At 39.5% G+C, this 19,539-nt stretch overlaps 2 protein-coding genes and 1 long non-coding RNA gene across 3 annotated transcripts; all 3 read right to left on the bottom strand.

Annotated features, from left to right (window-relative positions):
* Window positions 1–5,313: 5,313 nt before the first annotated feature.
* On the bottom strand, window positions 5,314–7,787 carry LOC126604780 (lipid phosphate phosphatase epsilon 2, chloroplastic-like). The gene is made up of 4 exons (XM_050272092.1): window positions 7,360–7,787; window positions 6,916–7,141; window positions 6,000–6,073; window positions 5,314–5,592 (listed from the first exon to the last, which is right to left on the bottom strand). The coding sequence occupies exons 1-4, from the start codon at window positions 7,702–7,704 to the stop codon at window positions 5,365–5,367; spliced, it is 873 nt and encodes a 290-aa protein (XP_050128049.1). The 5' UTR covers window positions 7,705–7,787; the 3' UTR covers window positions 5,314–5,364.
* Window positions 7,788–10,235: 2,448 nt separating this feature from the next.
* On the bottom strand, window positions 10,236–11,248 carry LOC126604782 (uncharacterized). Its single transcript, XR_007616740.1, has 2 exons — window positions 10,883–11,248; window positions 10,236–10,587 (listed from the first exon to the last, which is right to left on the bottom strand). It is a non-coding gene; the product is annotated as an uncharacterized LOC126604782 (long non-coding RNA).
* A 534-nt stretch (window positions 11,249–11,782) lies between these two features.
* LOC126602796 (transcription factor MYB13-like) lies at window positions 11,783–14,032 on the bottom strand. The gene is made up of 3 exons (XM_050269660.1): window positions 14,017–14,032; window positions 13,797–13,959; window positions 11,783–12,862 (listed from the first exon to the last, which is right to left on the bottom strand). Exons 1-3 carry the CDS (start codon window positions 14,030–14,032, stop codon window positions 12,109–12,111), a joined length of 933 nt encoding a protein of 310 aa, XP_050125617.1. The 3' UTR covers window positions 11,783–12,108.
* Between the last annotated feature and the right edge of the window lie 5,507 nt (window positions 14,033–19,539).

The raw sequence follows: 19,539 nt of genomic DNA, 5'->3' as shown, positions 1-19,539 counted from the left end.
AGGCCTGTCCTCAGGCCGTGAATTCAGGGTAACGAGCCAAGATGTAATTTGCTTCCTCCCAAGTGGCATTTGCGGTGGGTAGGCCAGCCCATTTGATCAACCATTTTGTAACAGCTCTATTTTTCTTCTTGAATATGCCACGGTCCAGCACTTTTTTTGGTTGCCATTGCAGAACTCCAGTGGAGTCAATATGAGGCAAGTATGAGAATGGAGAAGAATCACTGCTGAGTTTTGGTTTGAGGATGGACACGTGGAAAACGGGGTGGATCCTGGAATTTAAAGGTAAGCGAAGTTGATATGCCACTGAGCCAATGCGCTTTGTTATCTGGAATAAGCCATAGAATTTGGGAGATATCTTGTGTGTTGTTCGAGTAGTTACCGAGTGTTGGCGGTATGGTTGAAGTTTTAAGTTAAACTCCCGCTCAGTTCGCTTGCTATCATAAACTTGTTTAATCCTGTTCTGGGTAAGTTGCAAGTTGGCTCATAGGAGGCTTATTAACTTATCTCAGTCTTGTAGTGCCTCATCAACTGATTGAACGCCGTGGACCCATGCATATACATGCGAATGGTTGGTGGTTCAATGCCATAAACCGCTTGGTACGGAGACATTTTAATGGTAGATTGGAAACTTGTGTTATACCACCATTCAGCCTAAGGAATGAGAGATGACCATTTGGTGGGTTTATCACTGGAGAAGCGGCGAAGGTAATGTTCCAAGGTGCGGTTGAGGACTTCTGTTTGCCTATCGGTTTAAGGGTGGTAAGATGAACTTGAACAAAGTTTACTGCCTTGGATTTTAAAGAACTCTTGCCAAAAGTTGCTGATGAAAATTGGGTCGTAGTTTGAGATGATCAACTTAGGCATGTTATAAAGTTTGAAAACCTCATTGATGAAAGTGTTGGCGACCGAAGCAGTTGTGTAAGGGTGCTTTAAGGGGATGAAATGGCCATATTTCGATAGACGATTAACAACAACAAAGAATACAGTGTGCCCATTGGAGGGAGGGAGTCATTCGACAAAGTCCATTGCTATATCTTGCCAAACACCTGTGGGAATGGGCAGAGGTTGTAACAATCCGGGAGGATGTGTATTCTCGATGTTTTGGCGCTAATATTCCGTGCATTCTGCCACAAACTGCTTTGTTTATTTTCTAATTCTAGGCCATAGAAAATTTCGGGATAATCGTTTGTAAGTACATAAGAAGACCGAGTGTCCCCTTTGGAGCGAAGCATGGAATTCTTGTAATAATTTAGGCCACCATTAGGATGTGAGTGGAACAAAGATCCCTTGTTTGTAGTGCAGGATGTCATTTACAAGAGAGAATCCCTTAATTGGAGTGAGTGGTGATTGAAGTAAAAGGTGCCAAACCTTTTGCACTTGTGGGACTTGAGCATATGACTATTGCAACTGAAGGATATAGTCAAAGATTGGTGTTGATACGCCCATGAGTAGCAGGAGGTCATGCTGGCATGAAGGAGCGTCAGGAGCATTGTTTTGTGCACCAGGTCTATATTCGATCGAATAGTTATACCCTAACAGTTTCACCAACCACTTTTGCTGTTGCGGAGTTGTGATTCACTGCTCCAGAAAATGTTTGATAGGTTGATGGTCAGTGAGTATTCGGAAGTGCTGGCCCAATAGGCACGGCCACCAATGTTGCACCGTAGAGATTATTGCTAGCATCTAATTATCATACTGGAGAGGCCCATGGTGCGCTCGGACAGTGCCTTGCTAAGATAAGTAATTGGGTGACCTTCTTGACTCAAAACAGGCCCAATACCACTACCTGATGCATCCGTTTCGACAACAAATTGTTTGGAAAATTCTGGCAGGGCTAGCACTGGTGTTGAGGATAACATGTTTTTCAATGCGTTGAATGCGTGAATAGAATCAAGAGACCATGAGAAATTACCTTGTTTCAACATATTGGTTAAGGGCTTGGCAATTATTCCGTAGTGCTTGACGAATTTCCGATAGTACCCTGTTAACCCAAGGAATCCTTTAAGTCCTTTGAGTAATGTCGGTTAGGGCCAATCCATGATGGCTTTTATCTTGGATGCGTCAACAGCCATGCCTTTGCCTGATATTGTATGGCCCAAATAATCGATTTGTTCTTGGCTAAAAGAGCACTTGCTTAGTTTAACCTTCAAGTTGTGGTTAAAAAGTGTATGGAAAATGGTCTTCAGATGGGAGATGTTATTAGCTAATGAAGTGCTATAAACAAGTATGTCATAAGAAAAGACTAAGATAAATTTCTGTAAGTAAGGATGGAAAATAGAATTCATCAAGGATTGAAATGTGGTAGGTGCATTTGATAAGCCAAAGGGCATTACCGTGAATTCGTAGTGTCCGTCATGGGTGTGGAATGCTGTCTTGGCCGATGTCCTTAGTGTTCATTCAGATTTGGTGGTATCTAGATCAAAGGTCCAGTTTAGAGAAAATAGTTGCGTCATTCAGTTCTTCGAGGAGTTCATCCACCACTGGAATAGGAAAACTGTCTTTGATGGTCGCTGCATTTAGGGCACGGTAATCAATACATAAGCGCCAAATGTCGTCTTTCTTTTTGACAAGGAGAACCGAGGAGGAGAAAGGGCTTAAACTTGGCCGTATGACACCCGAGTTCAAGAATTCCTACATTTGTTTGTCAATCTCTGCCTTTTGGAAGTGTGGATATCGATATGGGCGAACATTGATTAGGTTTGTATTTGGAAGGAGTGGTATTGTATGGTCTATTGATCTTTTGGGTGGAAGGCCGACTAGGGGATCGAAGAGGTTTATGTATTGGTGGATGAGAGATAGGATGGCTGGGTGAGTATGAATGGGTGGGGTAAGTATGATATCGGGGTCGGGTATGGATGCTAAGAGAGAATATGGTTGTTCGAGTAAGTGGTCCACTCTGGAACAGGTTGGAAATAAGGAGGTTGAAGGTGTTAATCCCTGAAGAGTGTAAGTTTTGTTTCCTACTGAAAATACCATTGTCTTATGTTTGAAATGCCATCCAATGAATCCCAAGGATTCTAACCATTCTGCCCCCAAGATGAGGTCGCATCCGGGTATAGTTAGCAAAAGGAAGGAGCTGGTCAATGTATAATCTTGGATGTTGAGGGTCACACCAATTACTCTTTTAGATGCGTAACGGTCTTGTGAAGCGGTGGTAACCTTCACGGGTGTAATGTTTTCCACAGGTAAGTTTAATTGATCAGCAAGATGTGGATTGACAAAGTTACAGGCCGCTCCGGAATCAATAAGGACAGTGACAGGTTTGGAGGAAATGGACCCTTTTAGCCTCATTGGTCGGCCTATATTTATGCCTGGTATTGTGAATGACTCAAGCATGTAACAAGATGGGTCGTCGACCACCATGTCTTCCTCACGGAAATCATGGAACTTCGGGGAATCGTCCTCTGGTATATTAGTGTCGAGCAATACAAGAAGTGGGGATTTGCATTTGTGGGTGGGAGTGTATTGTTCATGGCACCTAAAACATTTATTTTTGTGTCTTTTTTCCTGTATCTCCGCTGGTGTGAGACGCTTGAAAGGTCCAGTAGGCAGAGGTGGTCGTCTTGTGGTGTTTGGTGGGGTTGGGTGGGGGATGGTGGAATGAGAGGTGGTGGTAAGGGTTACGTAATTGCGGGAAAATTGGGGTTGAATTGAACGTTTGGCTTGGATTTCTGTTTCCAAAATTTTGGCCAATTTCTGAGCTTGATGTAATGATTCCGGTTCCAGTGCAAGAACATTATAGTGTGTGTCTTCTTTCAGACCACCCAAAAATACATGTTTCAACTGGTTTTTTGTCCAGTCAGTGACCCGACACGAAAGCCGTGTGAAATCTACCAAATAATCATCCATTGAGGTCTTTTGCTGGATATGTGTGAGTTGGGACTCAATGTTGGCACGATCATCACCCCCGAAACGTTGGAGCATCATATCCACAAAAAGACTCCAGTTGTCTCACCCATATCTTTGTTCAAATCCTCGTATCCAGATGGAAGCATCAGCTCCAAAATTGCACGCAGCCACAAGTACATATTGATGGGGAGGTACCTCGTAGGAGTCGAGATATCGTTCTGCCATGGCTAACCAGCCATAGAGGTCTTCGCCATTAAACCTTGGCGGTTCAATTTCAATTGTTTTGAGTTGGGAATGTGTTTGTTGGGGGAGGTGGGTTGGTTATAATAAGGGCCCCAATTTGAGGAGGCGGAGCTCATCGAGGAGTAGGGATTGGAAAGCTGTAAATTGTGATGTCATGGTATTTTGAGAAGCTGTGTTGGATGCAGTCAATGCTTCTAGAGAGTTTTGGAGGTGACTCTATTGGGATTCCAGTGTGGCGACTAAGTCACCCAAGTCGTCGACTTGGGTGTGGAGGTGTTCTTGACGCACGTCAGCTGTAGCAGCGACGGCATCGGGGTCGGATGTGGCGGAGTGTGTGCTTTTGCCCAACGATGGGCTCTGATACCAGTTGGTATGCCCAATAGGTTCAGATGGCTAAAAAAGGTAACTTGAACAGAAAAACAGTGCAGAAATTAAAGAGGAAATGGAAGAAGAATTCGAGGAAAAGGAGGAAACTTTCATTCAATTATTCACAAGTTCTCTCAGCTCTCTTTATTACAATATATACTCCTCCTAAAAGGTAACCCCAGCTATATGGACCTCAAGGTAGGGCTGGTACAGGCCCACAACAAGAGAAGAAGTATCAGGCTCGGCCTCAAGTAGCTGGGCTCAACATAAAAGGTCAAGCATTATCGAAGACATGGAAACTCTCGAAGAGGTCTCTTCCGCGAAATTGCACGCTTCAGTAGAGGTTTCGACTTTGTCAACATCCGAGGGCTAACTTTTAACACTATATCTTCAAATCCAGATGATTAGCACTTATTTTCGCATTTGGATATTACGTTGAGCAAGTTGTCCAGAGAAGTGTGCTGCATCTCTAATTCAAAGCATGCCGGGTTTAAAGGCTAGTGCTCTGGGTTCAAAGCGTTTGGGTTGCATGGAAGTTTCACTCCTATACAATTAACTTCTAAAACAAGAAGATATTATTCGAATCATTTTGTCACTCCTTTATATGCTTTCTCAATTTTGTATACAATTTTTTCTTTTCATCCATGCATTTTGTAATTGGATAATCGGAAGGCGTCCAAATATTTGATTCATCAACTAAAACTGACACTCAACAGAAATTTAAAATTACCGACTAATTCTTAGTCTAATGGTATTTCTCTTTTCAATGCCCCGATGAGGATCCTCCGCTATAACTATAAGACAAAAAAAAAAAAAAAAGCAGAAACGTAAAAGCCAGAAGCATAAAATGAGATCTACCAGTGGAAATGCAATATACCATCATATCAAATCAACGTACGCGGTTTTTCACCTTTCATCCTTGAGCCAATAACGAATTACATGCACAACAAATCCTAGACAAAATCCAGCAGCCCCCACAGATACAACTATTTGAACCCATAAAGACGAAACAAATGCTTTCTCCACAAAAGCATTCCATGTCCAGAACCAAAAGATGGCGAAAATAGTTCCGAATGCAGCACCCACAACAATTTGGCTGAGTGTATGAAGTTTTTGTGAGACTCGTAACCACGACTGCAAAGACAAATAATAAAGATATAAGCAATCTAAATCCCCTTCAGTTCTGTTTACTTCGGATCTACCATCTAGTAAAGGCATATGTTGCTTGTTCATTCTTTGCATGTCCAGCATTTATTGAGTTGAGAATAGATTTGCTCACCACCACACGTTAAACGTCATTGGATGAACTTAATTTCTGAGATTCGTGTAATGGATTATATTAAATCAAACTCATCCAATGACACATAATATTGTGGTAATGTTCACCATGGTGAGCAAATTTGTTCTATTGGGTAGGGCATCAACTGAAGATCTTGAACACTCAAGTATGTAGCTGAGCTTTTGACCAAAAAAAAAAGAGAGTATGCAGCTGAGCTTCAAAGCATTATTTAACTGAAATCAACACACGATTGAATACTTACAAAATATGTACCAAACGCCAAGGCAAATGCAGTGACAGTCAGAGAAATCTCATTCATCCCTAGCCATTCCACAACTGCAATAGCAGCACACAGGTAAACAGCATTTGATGAGAAAATAGAGGTAGCAGATTGATATTTGACTACAAAAACAAGAAAACTACATGCCAATTCTCATCAACACCAACAAAAACACTGCATGACAGTTATTCTCATAAATTTCGTCCAGTTGCATTTCATGGTATCAGAGCTGAGACAAAGTCACACCAGAAAATCCCCTAAAGATGTACTCTTCGACATATGTTAAGAATTTACTAACTCCCTCATATCACAAAGATTGAAAAATGCGACTACAATCCCACATAGCTGACTCACTGTCTTCTGGAAAAATCCTCAAAATTTAATCTTCACGAAACATTAGAGATAAGATTTAAAGGCATGCATCATCAATCTAATGACAGGTCATCTAATCCGTTCAATGATGAAGATCAGAAGACATCTTGACCCTTAGATGTGTCTAGATTCTAGTTGCTCGGCAGATGGCAATTGTTAGTGCCGTAAAAACTGACTATTTTCCCCTAAGTATTCCTCTGACCACAATTTGAAATTGTAAAAGTTCATAACTGTCATTAGCATCCTTCCCAATGACATTATGCTGCAAACTGCTCTATGAAACTTAAGGAAAGGATCAACAATGTATATTAAGCTCGCATTCCACGTCAACATGATTATAGTAGTTTACACCAATTGGCGTATTCTATCTTTTAAACATACATTTTTTTCAAGCAACAAGATATACTCTAATCTATGGGGAGGTGGATTCAACTTGAGTGCAAGAGGGCGGGGATTCTTCCGCTAAAAAGCATACAACATTCAGTTAACGGAGAAACACAATATTAAGAGGGATGAGAGAGATTACTCGACCAAATAGTGAACGTAACAATGTAGAAGATGGATTGTGCGTGGGAAGAAGGCATTCCGGGCTCAGCTCTCAACGACGGAATTGGCCTCTCCTGGTTCAGTATCCTTTTGAGTATAACAGATAGGATTGAATTTACAACAGACCCCATTGCAGCCCATATGGCCTCTCCGTCATGCCTCCATAGAATCACCACAGCAAATAAAGCAGATATTATCCACTTGCTCTGCATCCAACCCAAACCAATCCCTTAACATCATTCTAATTAAAATAAAACCCGACAACTAAGTTTTATACAAAAACACTTCGAGGTCGTGCTCTAATTAAATGAATTATTAGTACTACAGTATTGGATTTGAAGCGTTTTTCTATAAAGTGTAATGTTATCGAAGGCTTCTATGTAAAACACCCAATACTAAACATGAAACAGGCGATTTTACCAACCAGTCGATTGAGCTTCGATTCCAACCCATTATCCACAACCAAAGGACTCAACTCCGAAGTCCCATCAATGTAATCTTCACGATGAAGCTCTCCGCCGCCGTCTTCGCCATCGGCGTTTCGAAAAGGCAGCATCTTTATCAGCTCAACCATGGAGTTGGAACCCATGACTCTGCTCCTCTGCCCTGAAACAGCTTTCTTTGGAACAAACCCACCTGATGAATCCAGTTTTTTGGTGGGAATTCTGGGAAAAGAAATGGGTTTCAGAGATTTGAGCCAACAAGAACGGCGGTGGAAGATTCTGAGATTTGGGTGGTGGAAGAAATTGGTGGCTGCTGATGGTGGCATGGTTTAGTGATGGTGCGGGAATGGGGTGGGTAGGCTGAGAGCCATTTCTCAAAGCTTTTATGGTGGAACTGGAACAGGTAATAAATGAGTGGCGCATAGTAGCGTTGGGTAGTTTTACTCTGCTGTCTCTCGCACAACTCTCTTGTGTCTTACCTGGCAAGGTTTGCTGCTTAGTGTAGTGCAATATGAATTTGTTATTAGTTTAAATGGTGTGTTTGTTGGGCATTTGTTAGGTCCTGAGGTTCACAATCAAAATTAATATGGGTCTAAGCGTGCTACCGTTATTTTTGTATAACATATTGTTCTTTTTTGTTTATTAAATGGGATGATTACTTGCACCACAAGTTATTTAGACTTCTTAGTTCGATTGGATTGTTTATAGATGAGTTAAGTCTATATGAAGTTATTTTCTTGCCTTATAAACAAGGACTTTTACTCATTATATCATATATCCAAATAAAAGGAGTTCAGGGTCCTTCAAATTATTTCTTTGATTACGGTTAACACTAAAGAAGCAAAGTTAATTAGTTTAGCAAGATTAACTATAGATGAAACCTTGAACGAAAAGCAGTCGAAAATGATTTATGATACAATGAAAGATGCATAAAACAACAGATCTACTTTATGTAAGTGCAAACAAAAAAGACTCGAGTAAGAGTATGACCTTGTCAAGCAAGGTTTGTCTTCTTGCAACCACTTCTCTTTGTGTTTTACATGGGTTGTAATCTATGGAGAGTGAAATACAAATCGGGTTTACTAAAGGGATTCAATACTACAACACAGGGGAAAGGTAGCAGAGCTTCTAAAACTTGACAAAAAATGGCTTTCTATGGTGGACATGCGGCTAAAAATGATGAAGTTTGAACAAACTAAAGCTTTCTAGTTTCTTGCTTTTGATGTTTTTTGATTGATTAGTTGAGTGTCTTTCTTCCTTGTGTCCTTTGCTGCTTTTATAGACTCTTTAGCCTGACTGTCCAAACTTCCCATTTTTGGTGATGGCCTCTAGAGCATGGTGAGTCATCGTTTATTAACCTATCCATGCCCTTGAAAAGTACTTTTTGCTGGTGGTGAATTGTCATTTGTCTGTCACTTCTCAAATAGGCTTGTTAAGCCACACAATGGGCATCCTAATTTGATATTGAATTCACCATTCACGAGATTTGAACCTAAGACCTCTCACTTCTAAGCAAAGAGTAATACCACCAGACCTGCAAATAACTTTTAGTTGACCTAATTCATAAACGTCTATATTTATTTACTTATATGGGAATTAAACTTAGAATAATGTGTTAATTGCAAGGCTAATAGTTTGGTTGGTAAGAGCATATCGTAAAAGAAATTTTTGGATTTCATATTAGATTTCTTACGTGGTATATAGTTTTGTGTATATCTCTATCGTCACGTAGTAACATAATTTCTTTTGTAAGAGCTTAACAACATTGCTTGGTAATGATAAAATTGAGAATAGATCATTTTCAACATGAGAATATTTATTCATTGCTTTCTTTTCATTATAAGCGATAGTACTTGTTGATGCACAAAACCGGAGGTCTTGGAACAACGTAAATCCGACCGTGAATCTGCAAGAAAGTAAATAACACAAGATGTATCGTGGTTCACCCCAAGGTTTGGGCTACGTCCACACTAATTGTATTTCTCTGAGAGTATTTGTGAGGGAGAGAGTGTGAGAGCTTTGCTTTAGATAGGAGAGACTTTGAGAGGGGGTGAGAGGGCCTAGGAATTGGCCTTCCCCCTAATTATGAGGGTGATGAGTCATTTTATAGAATAAGGGCTCCTCACTTATTACATATTTGCCCATTCCTTTATTACATTATTACATTTGAGTCCCCCGAGTTTTATACGAGGTCTAAATACGGAGGCCCTAAGTATGGTATAAACAGTAGTCCCCCAAGTCTTCAGTCAAGAGAGTCTTTTGGCTGGAGACTTGAAATTCAGTCCATGTGTGGGCCGAAGTAACTAGATGTTGTCTTGAACTGATGCTCGATATGAGGCAGTGCTCAATCTGAAATGATGCTAAACTAGAAGTAGCATATGCTGCGAGGCTGCGAGGCTTGTGGCTTATGTTGCCTTGGTTGGCTCGGCTTGTGGCGTTTGAAGGTGAGGGAGTCCCTTTTATAGAATAAGGGCTCGCTCCTCAATACATAAATATGGGCTAGAGTTGATGCTCGCGGCGAGGCGGTTGCTCAGTAGGCGGCGATGCTCTCTAATGATGGTGAGGGGGTCCCTTTTATAGAATAAGGGCTCGCTCCTCAATACATGAATAACGAGCCAGAGTTGATGCTCGCGACGAGGTGGTTGCTCAGTAGGCGGCGATGCTCTCTAATGGTGGTGATGGAGTCCATTTTATAAAATAAGGGCTCACTCCTCAATACATAAGTGATGGGTGCTCTCTAATGAAAGTGAGGGAGCCCCTTTTATAGAATAAGGGCTCGCTCCTCAATACATGAATAACGGGCTAGAGTTGATGCTCGCGGCGATGCGGTTGCTCAGTAGGCGGCGATGCTCTCCAATGGTGGTGAGGGAGTCCATTTTATAGAATAAAGGCTCACTCCTCAATACATAAGTGATGGGTGCTCTCTAATGAAAGTGAGGGAGTCCATTTTATAGAATAAGGGCTCGCTCCTCAGTACATATATAATAGGCTAAGTCCCCCAAGTATTTTTCATGAGGCCTAGTTGAGGCCTAATATATGGTGTATAGTGTAGTCTTCCAAGTCTTCGGTCAATAGAGTCTGTTGGCTGGAGACTTCAAATTGAATCCATGTATGGATCGAAGTGGCGGTTGTTCGGATGCGGTATTTGTATACCCTGCACTGAAGCTTTATAGGTGAAGCTTTGCAAGTGAAGCTTTGAAGCTGAAGCTCTGTAAATGAAGTTTTTGAAGCTAGAGCTTTTGTGAATGAAGCTTTTGAAGCTGTAACTCTATAAATGAAGCTTTTGAAGTTGTAGCTCTGTAAATGAAGCTTTTGAAGCTAGAGCTTTTGTAAATGAAGTTTTTGAAGCTGATTGACATGAGTGATGCTCATGGATGTTGACATGAGTGATGCTCATGAATGTTTATGTATGATTGATATGAGTGATGCTTATGAATGTTTATGTATGATTGACATGAGTAATGCTCGTGCATAATTTGAAGTACTGGGTGTACTTTTGATCACCTGGTCGGTGGTAATAGCGGCAGGTTTTTGAATAATTTTGGAGTACTGGGCGTACTTTTGATCACCTGGTCGGTGGTAATAGCGGCAGGTTGCCGAATAATTTTGGAGTACTGGGCGTACTTTTGATCACCTGGTTAGTGGTAATAGCGGCATGTTGCCGAATAATTTTGGAGTACTGGACGTACTTTTGATCGCTTGGTTGGTGATAAGTAAGTGGGTGTCTGGTTAGACAAGAGATCACCTTGAGCACGTGGCTCATCGGTTTATAAGTTGGTAGACTTCTTTAATCAGCAACAATGTTGATCAGTGGATCTAGTTGCTCAATAATTCCTGACAATAAATGACAGTATAAGTACGATCGTATAATGAATAAATCAAATTGACAAAGTTTGTCAAGGCAAAGTATTGTACTATGTGCTTTCTATGAATAAATGATTTATTCAGTTGTGTGGTAAATCACATGTTATATAAATCAATAACGTGCTAGTAATTATGTGATATCAGAAATAATAATTATATTATTTAATCATAAGTCATCATGACATAAAAATAATAAAATTATTACTTTATAATTAATCATCATGACACAAATAAAATAATAAGATATTAAATAAACAATAATATTGAAAAAACATAATGATGTTTCTTTCATGACCGACAATATCAAAGTGAAAAGTAGACACTTCATAATAAAAGTGCTCTTATCTTGAGTTTTACCTTGGCTTTTTTCTGTTAGACAGATGCATAATGGGTATATATTATACCCTGTAATATTAAATAATAATATTTGTAAAAGTTTTTCAGAAAATGGGATGCATGATCTTTTTTTATCAGAAGTTGGTGGGACAGATGGATAAAGGGTATACTTTATCCTACCATTTTAAATATAGAAGCTAGAAATGATTAAAGATAGGTAATAGAATATATAATAAACTATTAAATAATAATATTTGTGAGGAAACTTATCTTCCTTCTGGGTCTTCCCTTGTAAGCCCAGTCACCGAAGTGCTTGGGATCAACCTTTCCCCATAGAGATTTGGCTCACCAGTGGGCTCGAGTCGGTGGTCAGCACCAAACTCGGAGTTAGCACGGTTCTTGTAGCCCAAATATCTGCTCTCGAATGGCTTGGAAGAAGTGGCCAGGATCAGGGTCCACATAGTGAGGCTCGTTGTTGAAGAAGAAACGCTTGGAGTTGGGGTCGGTGGTGGAGAGATAAGCGCAGGTCCTTAAGTCGCCGGTGAACTTGACACTCGGCATGAAGTCGCCGACAAGAACATTCTTCTTCTCGACCAACTCCATGTCGAACATGTACGAGAAGGACTTGCAGTCGAGGACGGCGACGATCTGCGGCGGGGACAGTCTGGCGAGTCAGATCTCGGAGCAGCCGACGACCAACTCCATGTCAAACAGGTACGAGAAGTTCGTGACTGCTGGATCACTTTCTGCAGTCCTAGCTTTATATCTTCTCCTCTCTTAAGTTCATCGTCGTCTCGGAACGTAAGATATCCTGCGTTGTTCAAGGCTGTGTAGAGGAGGTCGGTAAAAGTCTTGCGAGTTTTTTGCTTAAAGATGGCAGCGCGACGACTCTGCTGAGCCTCCTGTTGTTTATGCTGCTTGCCCAAGAGCTTTTTCTTCAGCCTTGTGTTCCAGTAGTTCTTAATATCGTTGTCCGTTCGCCCTAGTAACTGGGCTGCAATGATAGACCACCTGCTTCCAATACTCATGTAGAGGCTGCAAATGTTGTTATCTTCTTCCTCTGAGAACTTGCCGTGCTTGATATTCGGCCGTAGATAATTCAACCATCTAAGTCGACAGCTTTTGCCGCACCTTCTAAGGCCTATCTTCTGAGGTAAGGTAATCCAGTTGCCTCCGGTGCCATGCTTCTCGATATAAGCCTTGAGTGTAGCTTCTTCTTCAGGTGACCAAGGGCATTTCTTAACGTTGGCTTTGTCACAGCAAGGAGCTCTCCCATGGCTTTTGCTTTAACCTGGCTTTTTTTTTTTTTTTTTTTTTAGATGTGTGGGTTTTGCAGATCCATGACAGAGGTGAAAAATTGAGAGAGAACCGACATAACTTTTCGTGTCGTTTTCCACAGACAGCGCTAAATGTTGATGCACAAAATCGGAAGTCTTGGAACAACGTAAATTCGACTGTGAATCTGCAAGAAAGTAAATAACACAAGATGTATCGTGGTTCATCCCAAGGTTTGGGCTACGTCCACACTGATTGTATTTCTCTGAGAGTATTTGTGAGGGAGAGAGTGTGAGAACTTTGCTCAAGATAGGAGAGGCTTTGAGAGGGGGTGAGAGGGCCTAGGAATTGGCCTTCCCCCTAATTGTGAGGGTGAGGAGTCATTTTATAGAATAAGGGCTCCTCACTTATTACATATTTGCCCCTTACTTTGTTACATAATTACATTTGAGTCCTCCAAGTATTTATATGAGGTCTAAATATGAAGGCCCTAAGTATAGTATAAACAGTATTATTCTAAGCTACACTAAGAGGAGAAAAAAAATTGATCTTGAAACATAGTGTGTTGAAGAGAGAATCCCCTAATTAATAGAGCAATCCAACACTAATTCACTAGTATTTATTTATTACTTGTGTGGTAGTAAAGGATTTGTCGAAACTTATATTATAATAAACACACGTGTTTATTTTGTTTTCCAATTTACCTTATTAAGTATCTTTTTAGTGTTGTATAATAGAAATTAAGGTAATTTAGTCAAAGATCAATAAAAAATTTACTATTTAGCAATATATCAAAGATATATTTTTGTTAATTAGGTATAGATCAATGATAAATGCTACATGGGCTTTAAGGAATTATCAATAGTTAAAATTTTATCCTTCTCTCCTTCTCTCTTATTTTTTTCAAAAAAAACTGTCCGACCTTTCTCCTCCACCCTACAACCAACCGCTAAGTAGATTTGTGAAATATGCAATCAAGATGTCCACGTGCGCTCCGTCTTCCCCCGCCAGGACACCACATCGATCTCTCTCATCCTTCTCCCACTCCCAATCCAGCAACTTGTTCTTAGTGGGACTCTTTGACGACACCACACCACCGCCTCCACCTGCAGGAGAAAAAAGACCTAAAATCAAACCCAAAAAGCTCTAATTTCAATACATACGCCTCGTTGCCACCATCTTTCATCGGCAAGGCCTTCTCATTGACTGAAATGGGTAAAGCCGTGAGGAGGATCTGCGGGGGATGAATTTTATGGGTTTGATGTTTTCTTCTTTTGGGTTTGAAATCTTTTTGCGTTTTGATTAATTTAATGGGTTCTATCTCCTTTTGTTCTATGATATGAAATTTAAATTTTTTTCAAAGATGTAATTTTATGGGTCGAGAGAGACTCCATGAAATGTGGAAAAGATTATGGGAAGAAGAAGAGAACTAGGAAACGAACATTGCAATGCAGCGTTTGAATAGAAATGTAAAAACAGAACCAAGAAATGGACATTGCATTGTAGTGTCTAACTCAAAACGTAAAAAAGAAAAAGAAAAAGAAAAAAGAAAAAACAGAACTAGAAAACAGACACTGCATTGTAGAGTCTGAATCAAAATGTAAAAAAGAAAAAAGAAAAATAGAACTAGGAAACAGACACTGCATTGCAGTCTCTGAATCAAAATGTTAAAAAGAAAAAGAAAAAAAAAATAGATTCAGGAAACAGACACTGCGTTGTAGTTTTTGAATCAAAATGTAATACAAGAAAAATAGGACATGGAAAAGAACATTGCATTGTAGTATCTGAATCTAAATGTAAAAATAAATAGTTGCTCGAAGAATGAAGCATAGAAGGCGTGTGAGTGATGGAAAAAAAAGGAACTAGGAAATGGACACTGCAATGCACGGTCTGAGAAAGGGGGTGTCAATTGAAATGGGTGCCAATTGAAATGGGTGCCATCAGTAATGAAAGATTCTGTAATTTTTATTTTATTTTAAGTGCATTTAAATGTCATAATACATGATTGACCTATTTATAATTAACATAAATATTGTTGATATATTGTCAATATGATAACTTTGTATTGATTTTATACAAAATCACCTAGAAATTACGTGCATTCTCCTTCTAACTTGTTTTAATATGTTCATAAATAATAAATTCACAGCGAACCACCACTACAAAAAGCTTAAACAAACGAAACAGCTCACATGTACACACTTGAAAAAAAAAAACCAGAAAATTCCAGCATTAACACTAATTAAACAAGTAGCATAAGATTCTAACTCTGGCAAAGCGTTCCTAATTTGTGCATAATCTTGAACGCCATTCAAGTAAAGTAAGACGAGGTTAGCAACAATACCACAATACTCGTTTTTTTTTTTGTTGGAAAACAACAGCAGTCGTGTAGTAGTTACGTGTGTCTGTGAGAAAGAGTCTTGACTAAGTTCAAAGTCCTTTTTGGTGCCTGATTTTTTTTTTATTTTTTAGTAAGTTGAAAGTCCTGATAAAGCTTTAATGTGGCCACTTAAATGCGCGTTATTCTCTTGTATGCATTTTTCCCATATAAATGAATACCGTACATATTCGAAGAAAGGTGTTTTTAGTTATTCTGTGTCGAACATGCAATGCTTGCCTGATTTGATAATATGTAGACTTTAGCCCAATGTATCCGTTTAATACATAGTTCTCTCTCTTCTTTTTATTTTATTTTATTTTTCTTAGAATCATCTGTATCTAATATGATTTATAAACATAGTTTGTACATAGTAAAAATAAAACATAAAGAACTTGGATTGGAGTATTCACATTTTGTCGCCCCTCCCTCCCTCTCAAGCATTTGTTTCTCAGTTGACAGTCTGAGTTGGCGCCTATTTTCGGACTTCTTGTTGTTGCATAATTGATAGAAAATGGAAGAGAATAGTTGACTGCTAAGGTTTTGTATTAAAAGTTTTTAAGTCACATAGTACTATGGTCTAGTGATAATTTTTCTTTACTTATAAGTAAGATATATTAAATTCGAATATTGATGTGAGTTTGAAATCAATTTATTCTATCACCCTGAGTTTTAGAGGGTTTGTGGGCTTTAAAACTTTGGAAAACGAGTGACCAAAAACAAGGAACCATAAGATCAAGTCCACCCCAATGGGGTAGGCTGGGACAAAGCCTAAAAAATAGGCTAGCTTCACTCAAATCCCTTCCGGCCGATAATTTTTCTTGTGTGTCAGGCGCGTGGGCGTGCGTTCCTGACAGAAAAAAGATGGCGAGGCCCATCCTCCCAGACGCAATAAAGGGGAGTGGGGAGAAGCCACGTGGTGCTTATTTAGCCGTTGGATTTCCAAGGATAAATAAAACTTGAAATTCAAGCCCAATGGCTAGTGACGTGGCGCGTTCTGGGCCGTCCGATTCCTAGATCAACGGTCCACGATTTTTGGCAAAAAAAGAAGAAAAGAAAACGGTCAGAATTATTATTGTTGGCCACGTGTCCAAATCTGGGCTGTTCGATTTCAATCATTTTCAAATCCAACGGTCCAGATTAATTAACTTAATAAAAATTATTAAAAAATGTTTAAAAATATAGAAAAAATTAAAATTAAAATAATTATTATTTTTTCTATAAATACCTAACCATCATTTTCCATCTTACGTGATTGGTTGAAAATCTTATCGAAATCTTGGCTAAATGATTGTAAACAGATAGTGACACGTGACACGTTGAGATTGGTTGAAAATCTTATCATAAATTTATCCACAAATTAGTACTTTCGGATAATGACATGTGGCGTGACAAGATTGGTTGAAAATCTTATCGTAATCTTGGCTATAGGATTGTAAACAAATAGTGACACGTGGCACGTCAGGATTGGTTGAAAATCTTATCGAAAATCTATTCACAAAATAGTACTTTCAGATAATGACACGTGGCATGACAAGATTGGTTAAAAATCATATCCGAAATTGAAACTAATTTTTTTTTATAAAAAAATTAATAATATTTTAATACGAATTGACTAGACTTTATGCTAGCGGGGGTGGAGATGCATTTGTTCAATTACTGTTCATTTGAGTGAATTAAATGAGCTGGGTGTCAGCGCATTGTTAGGGGTGTACTTGCTTTAAGAGCAATGAGGCCCTTGAACAGGTGATTGAAATCCAAATCCAACTATGGTTTTGATAGTGTGAAGGAGAAAGGCCCTTCAAGGACTTGAAGAATAAGAAACCTTTGTTTCTTGTCCAACCACACATGAGAACAAACTATTTTAGGGTGACTGCCCTTTTTTTCTTTCTTCTTATTTTTTTTGGGGCATAGCATAGATGTTGGTGAGAGAATGGATTTTAGAATACGAATTATCTATATCTAAAGTAAAGAAATTTAGATTCCCTGATTATCAATGGCGAAGCCATGTTGAGGGCTACCCTAGGCTATAGCCTAGGTAGCTTTTCATAAAAAATTAATATTTTACATGTAATTTTTATTGATTTTCGAATGCAGCCCATTATATATTTAGTTACTAATCTTAATTCTCTTGCTTTAACCATATAAAATTATATATTATAGTTTACAAACAATCTCTTTTTGTTACATCCTTTTTCTCATCGCTTCTTGTACATGTACAACTTTGGATTTGTTTCAATTTTAACATGTATTTATTTAATAACGAAAATTCTCGACTCACCTTGTGAAATTTTCTTAAGCTAGAGCATACTCTGAAAAATATAGTATTAAGTTTCTTTGTTTATAAAAATTTAAATCATTAAGCTAGCCCACCAGGTGAAAATTTCCTAGCTCCTCCATTGTTGATTATAGTGATCAAAATAAGTCATTTAAAGCTTTGTCGAAGCCTCATAGATAAAATGTGTCATGCTAAGGGTCTACACCGGCTCTAGAAGGGGAATAGGGGAGTTTCGATCCCAATACACATGGGTAGAAACTCAACACCCTATCCACCAACAAATGATGGGAGATTCGAATTTAGAATCTCGTAAAAAATGAAGTGGTGAGCAGAGAAGTCCCAATGCAAACTAAGGCCAAAGACAAAAATGAAATGAGATCTTACTAATTTAGTACCTTATCATGAACTTTTCACATCATATTAGAGTTATGAGAATAAGAGATTTTTCACTCTTTCTAATCAAGAATACAATGAATGATTAAAATTTTAAGATATATAACAAGCATATGGAGAAAATATGAGGATTAATTTAAAGTGAGGTCCAAGGCGCATGCCTTGTGATCGCTTTGCCTCTGGGTCGCCTCTGTCGATGAGCCATGAAGTTAAAAACATTTCGGCATAGTTCAAAGTGTGAGGATGTGAAGAAACATCTCACACTGTAAGTTTATCAAATCTTGCATTATAAGGAGTTGGGCTATATTTTCACATATTCTCAGTTTTATAGTAAAACTTCTACATTCTTCATTGTATCATAATATGTTGGCACACGTGTAAAACCCAATAACTACACATGTTCAACATCACTCTATTTGTGATGTCTACGTGATAAGCTTGAAATTTCACTCTAAGCAAGATGTTGGTACCACACATATTGGGCCTTAGACTTTGATACATTGGGCCTCATTACCCAGCCCATATGATTATGTAAAAGGAGAAGCCCCTTATTCTATAAAAGGGGACCTCCCCCTCACAAAGAGGACTTTGGGAACCCAACAGAGGGCAATACCCTCACAAACACAACAACACTATTTTTCTCTAGGGGACTCCCCCTCACCCTTGTAATCCATACATACAGTTAGAGAGAAATACAATCAGCATCAGTGTGGACGTAGCCCAAACATTGGGGTGAACCACGATACATCTTGTGTTATTTACATTCTTGCAGATTCACGGTCAGATTTACGTTATTCCAAGACCCTTCCGATTTTGTGCATCAACATTTGGCGCCGTCTATGGGAATCGACATGAAAAGCTATGTCGGTTCTCTTTCATTTTTTCATCAAATCTCACACTGTCCACCGTGAATCTGCACAACCCGAGATCTTACTCGATCTGTAACCAGGGATTTCAGAGAGAGAGAGAGTTTTAGAGAGAGAGACAGAAACTATTGTTGAGTCGAAGAGGCCAGACGAAACAAAATGCTTTGATCGCACTTTTTGAGAGATTAATCCTATTCCAAACACGCCGTTAACCGCTTTCATTCCTAACTTGCATCACATTCTCCGCGACTATAAGTATCAGAAGACTTGGAGAGAAAGAGACCGATACGGATGTCGTCTCGCGTGGCGGACAATTAGATATCGCTATTTTTCACTTCCATGGAGCTAGACAACTTTCCACGCGCCACCCACGGCGTTTTGCCCTCGCTCGGCCAGCTACTGAAGCATGTTAGTGATGTACGTAAGGAGACAACTGGCGACGGAGTCGAGACCTCAGCACACCACGCATGCGAAATCTTTGACGCCAGCCTCGAGCCTCACTCATTGCCATTCGTCCTATCTTTTAACAACTTGACTTATAGTGTCAATGTCCGCCATAAGTTCAGCTTGTGTGGGATGTTATCCGGCTGCAATAACCGACTCAGCATCGCCACGGCTTCCGACCCCAACAGCGGTGGAGAGAGTTTTTTCTCCAAGACGAGGACGCTGCTCAATGACATCTCGGGAGAAGCGCGCTTTGCCGAGGCTTTCAATGCAACGATGCTCCCGAGTTGCCGAGGCTTTCATGAACATCACTGCTCAAGATTTTCTT

Source organism: Malus sylvestris, chromosome 15, assembly GCF_916048215.2.
Source record: "Malus sylvestris chromosome 15, drMalSylv7.2, whole genome shotgun sequence".
NCBI lineage: Eukaryota > Viridiplantae > Streptophyta > Magnoliopsida > Rosales > Rosaceae > Malus > Malus sylvestris.
Note: the sequence above shows the minus strand (reverse complement) of the source record. Positions and strands in the feature narration are given on the sequence as shown.

Coding starts and splice junctions, on each gene's coding strand:
- LOC126602796 (XM_050269660.1), bottom strand. Junction 12,863..13,796: donor ACAAATCTACTTAGCGGTTG/GTTGTAGGGTGG, acceptor GCCAGGTTAAAG/CAAAAGCCATGGGAGAGCTC.
- LOC126604780 (XM_050272092.1), bottom strand. CDS start 7,704: ATGCCACCATCAGCAGCCACCAATTTCTTCCACCACCCAAATCTCAGA. Junction 6,074..6,915: donor TACGTTCACTATTTGGTCGA/GTAATCTCTCTC, acceptor CTGCTATTGCAG/TTGTGGAATGGCTAGGGATG. Junction 5,593..5,999: donor TGGCGTTTGGTACATATTTT/GTAAGTATTCAA, acceptor TTGTCTTTGCAG/TCGTGGTTACGAGTCTCACA.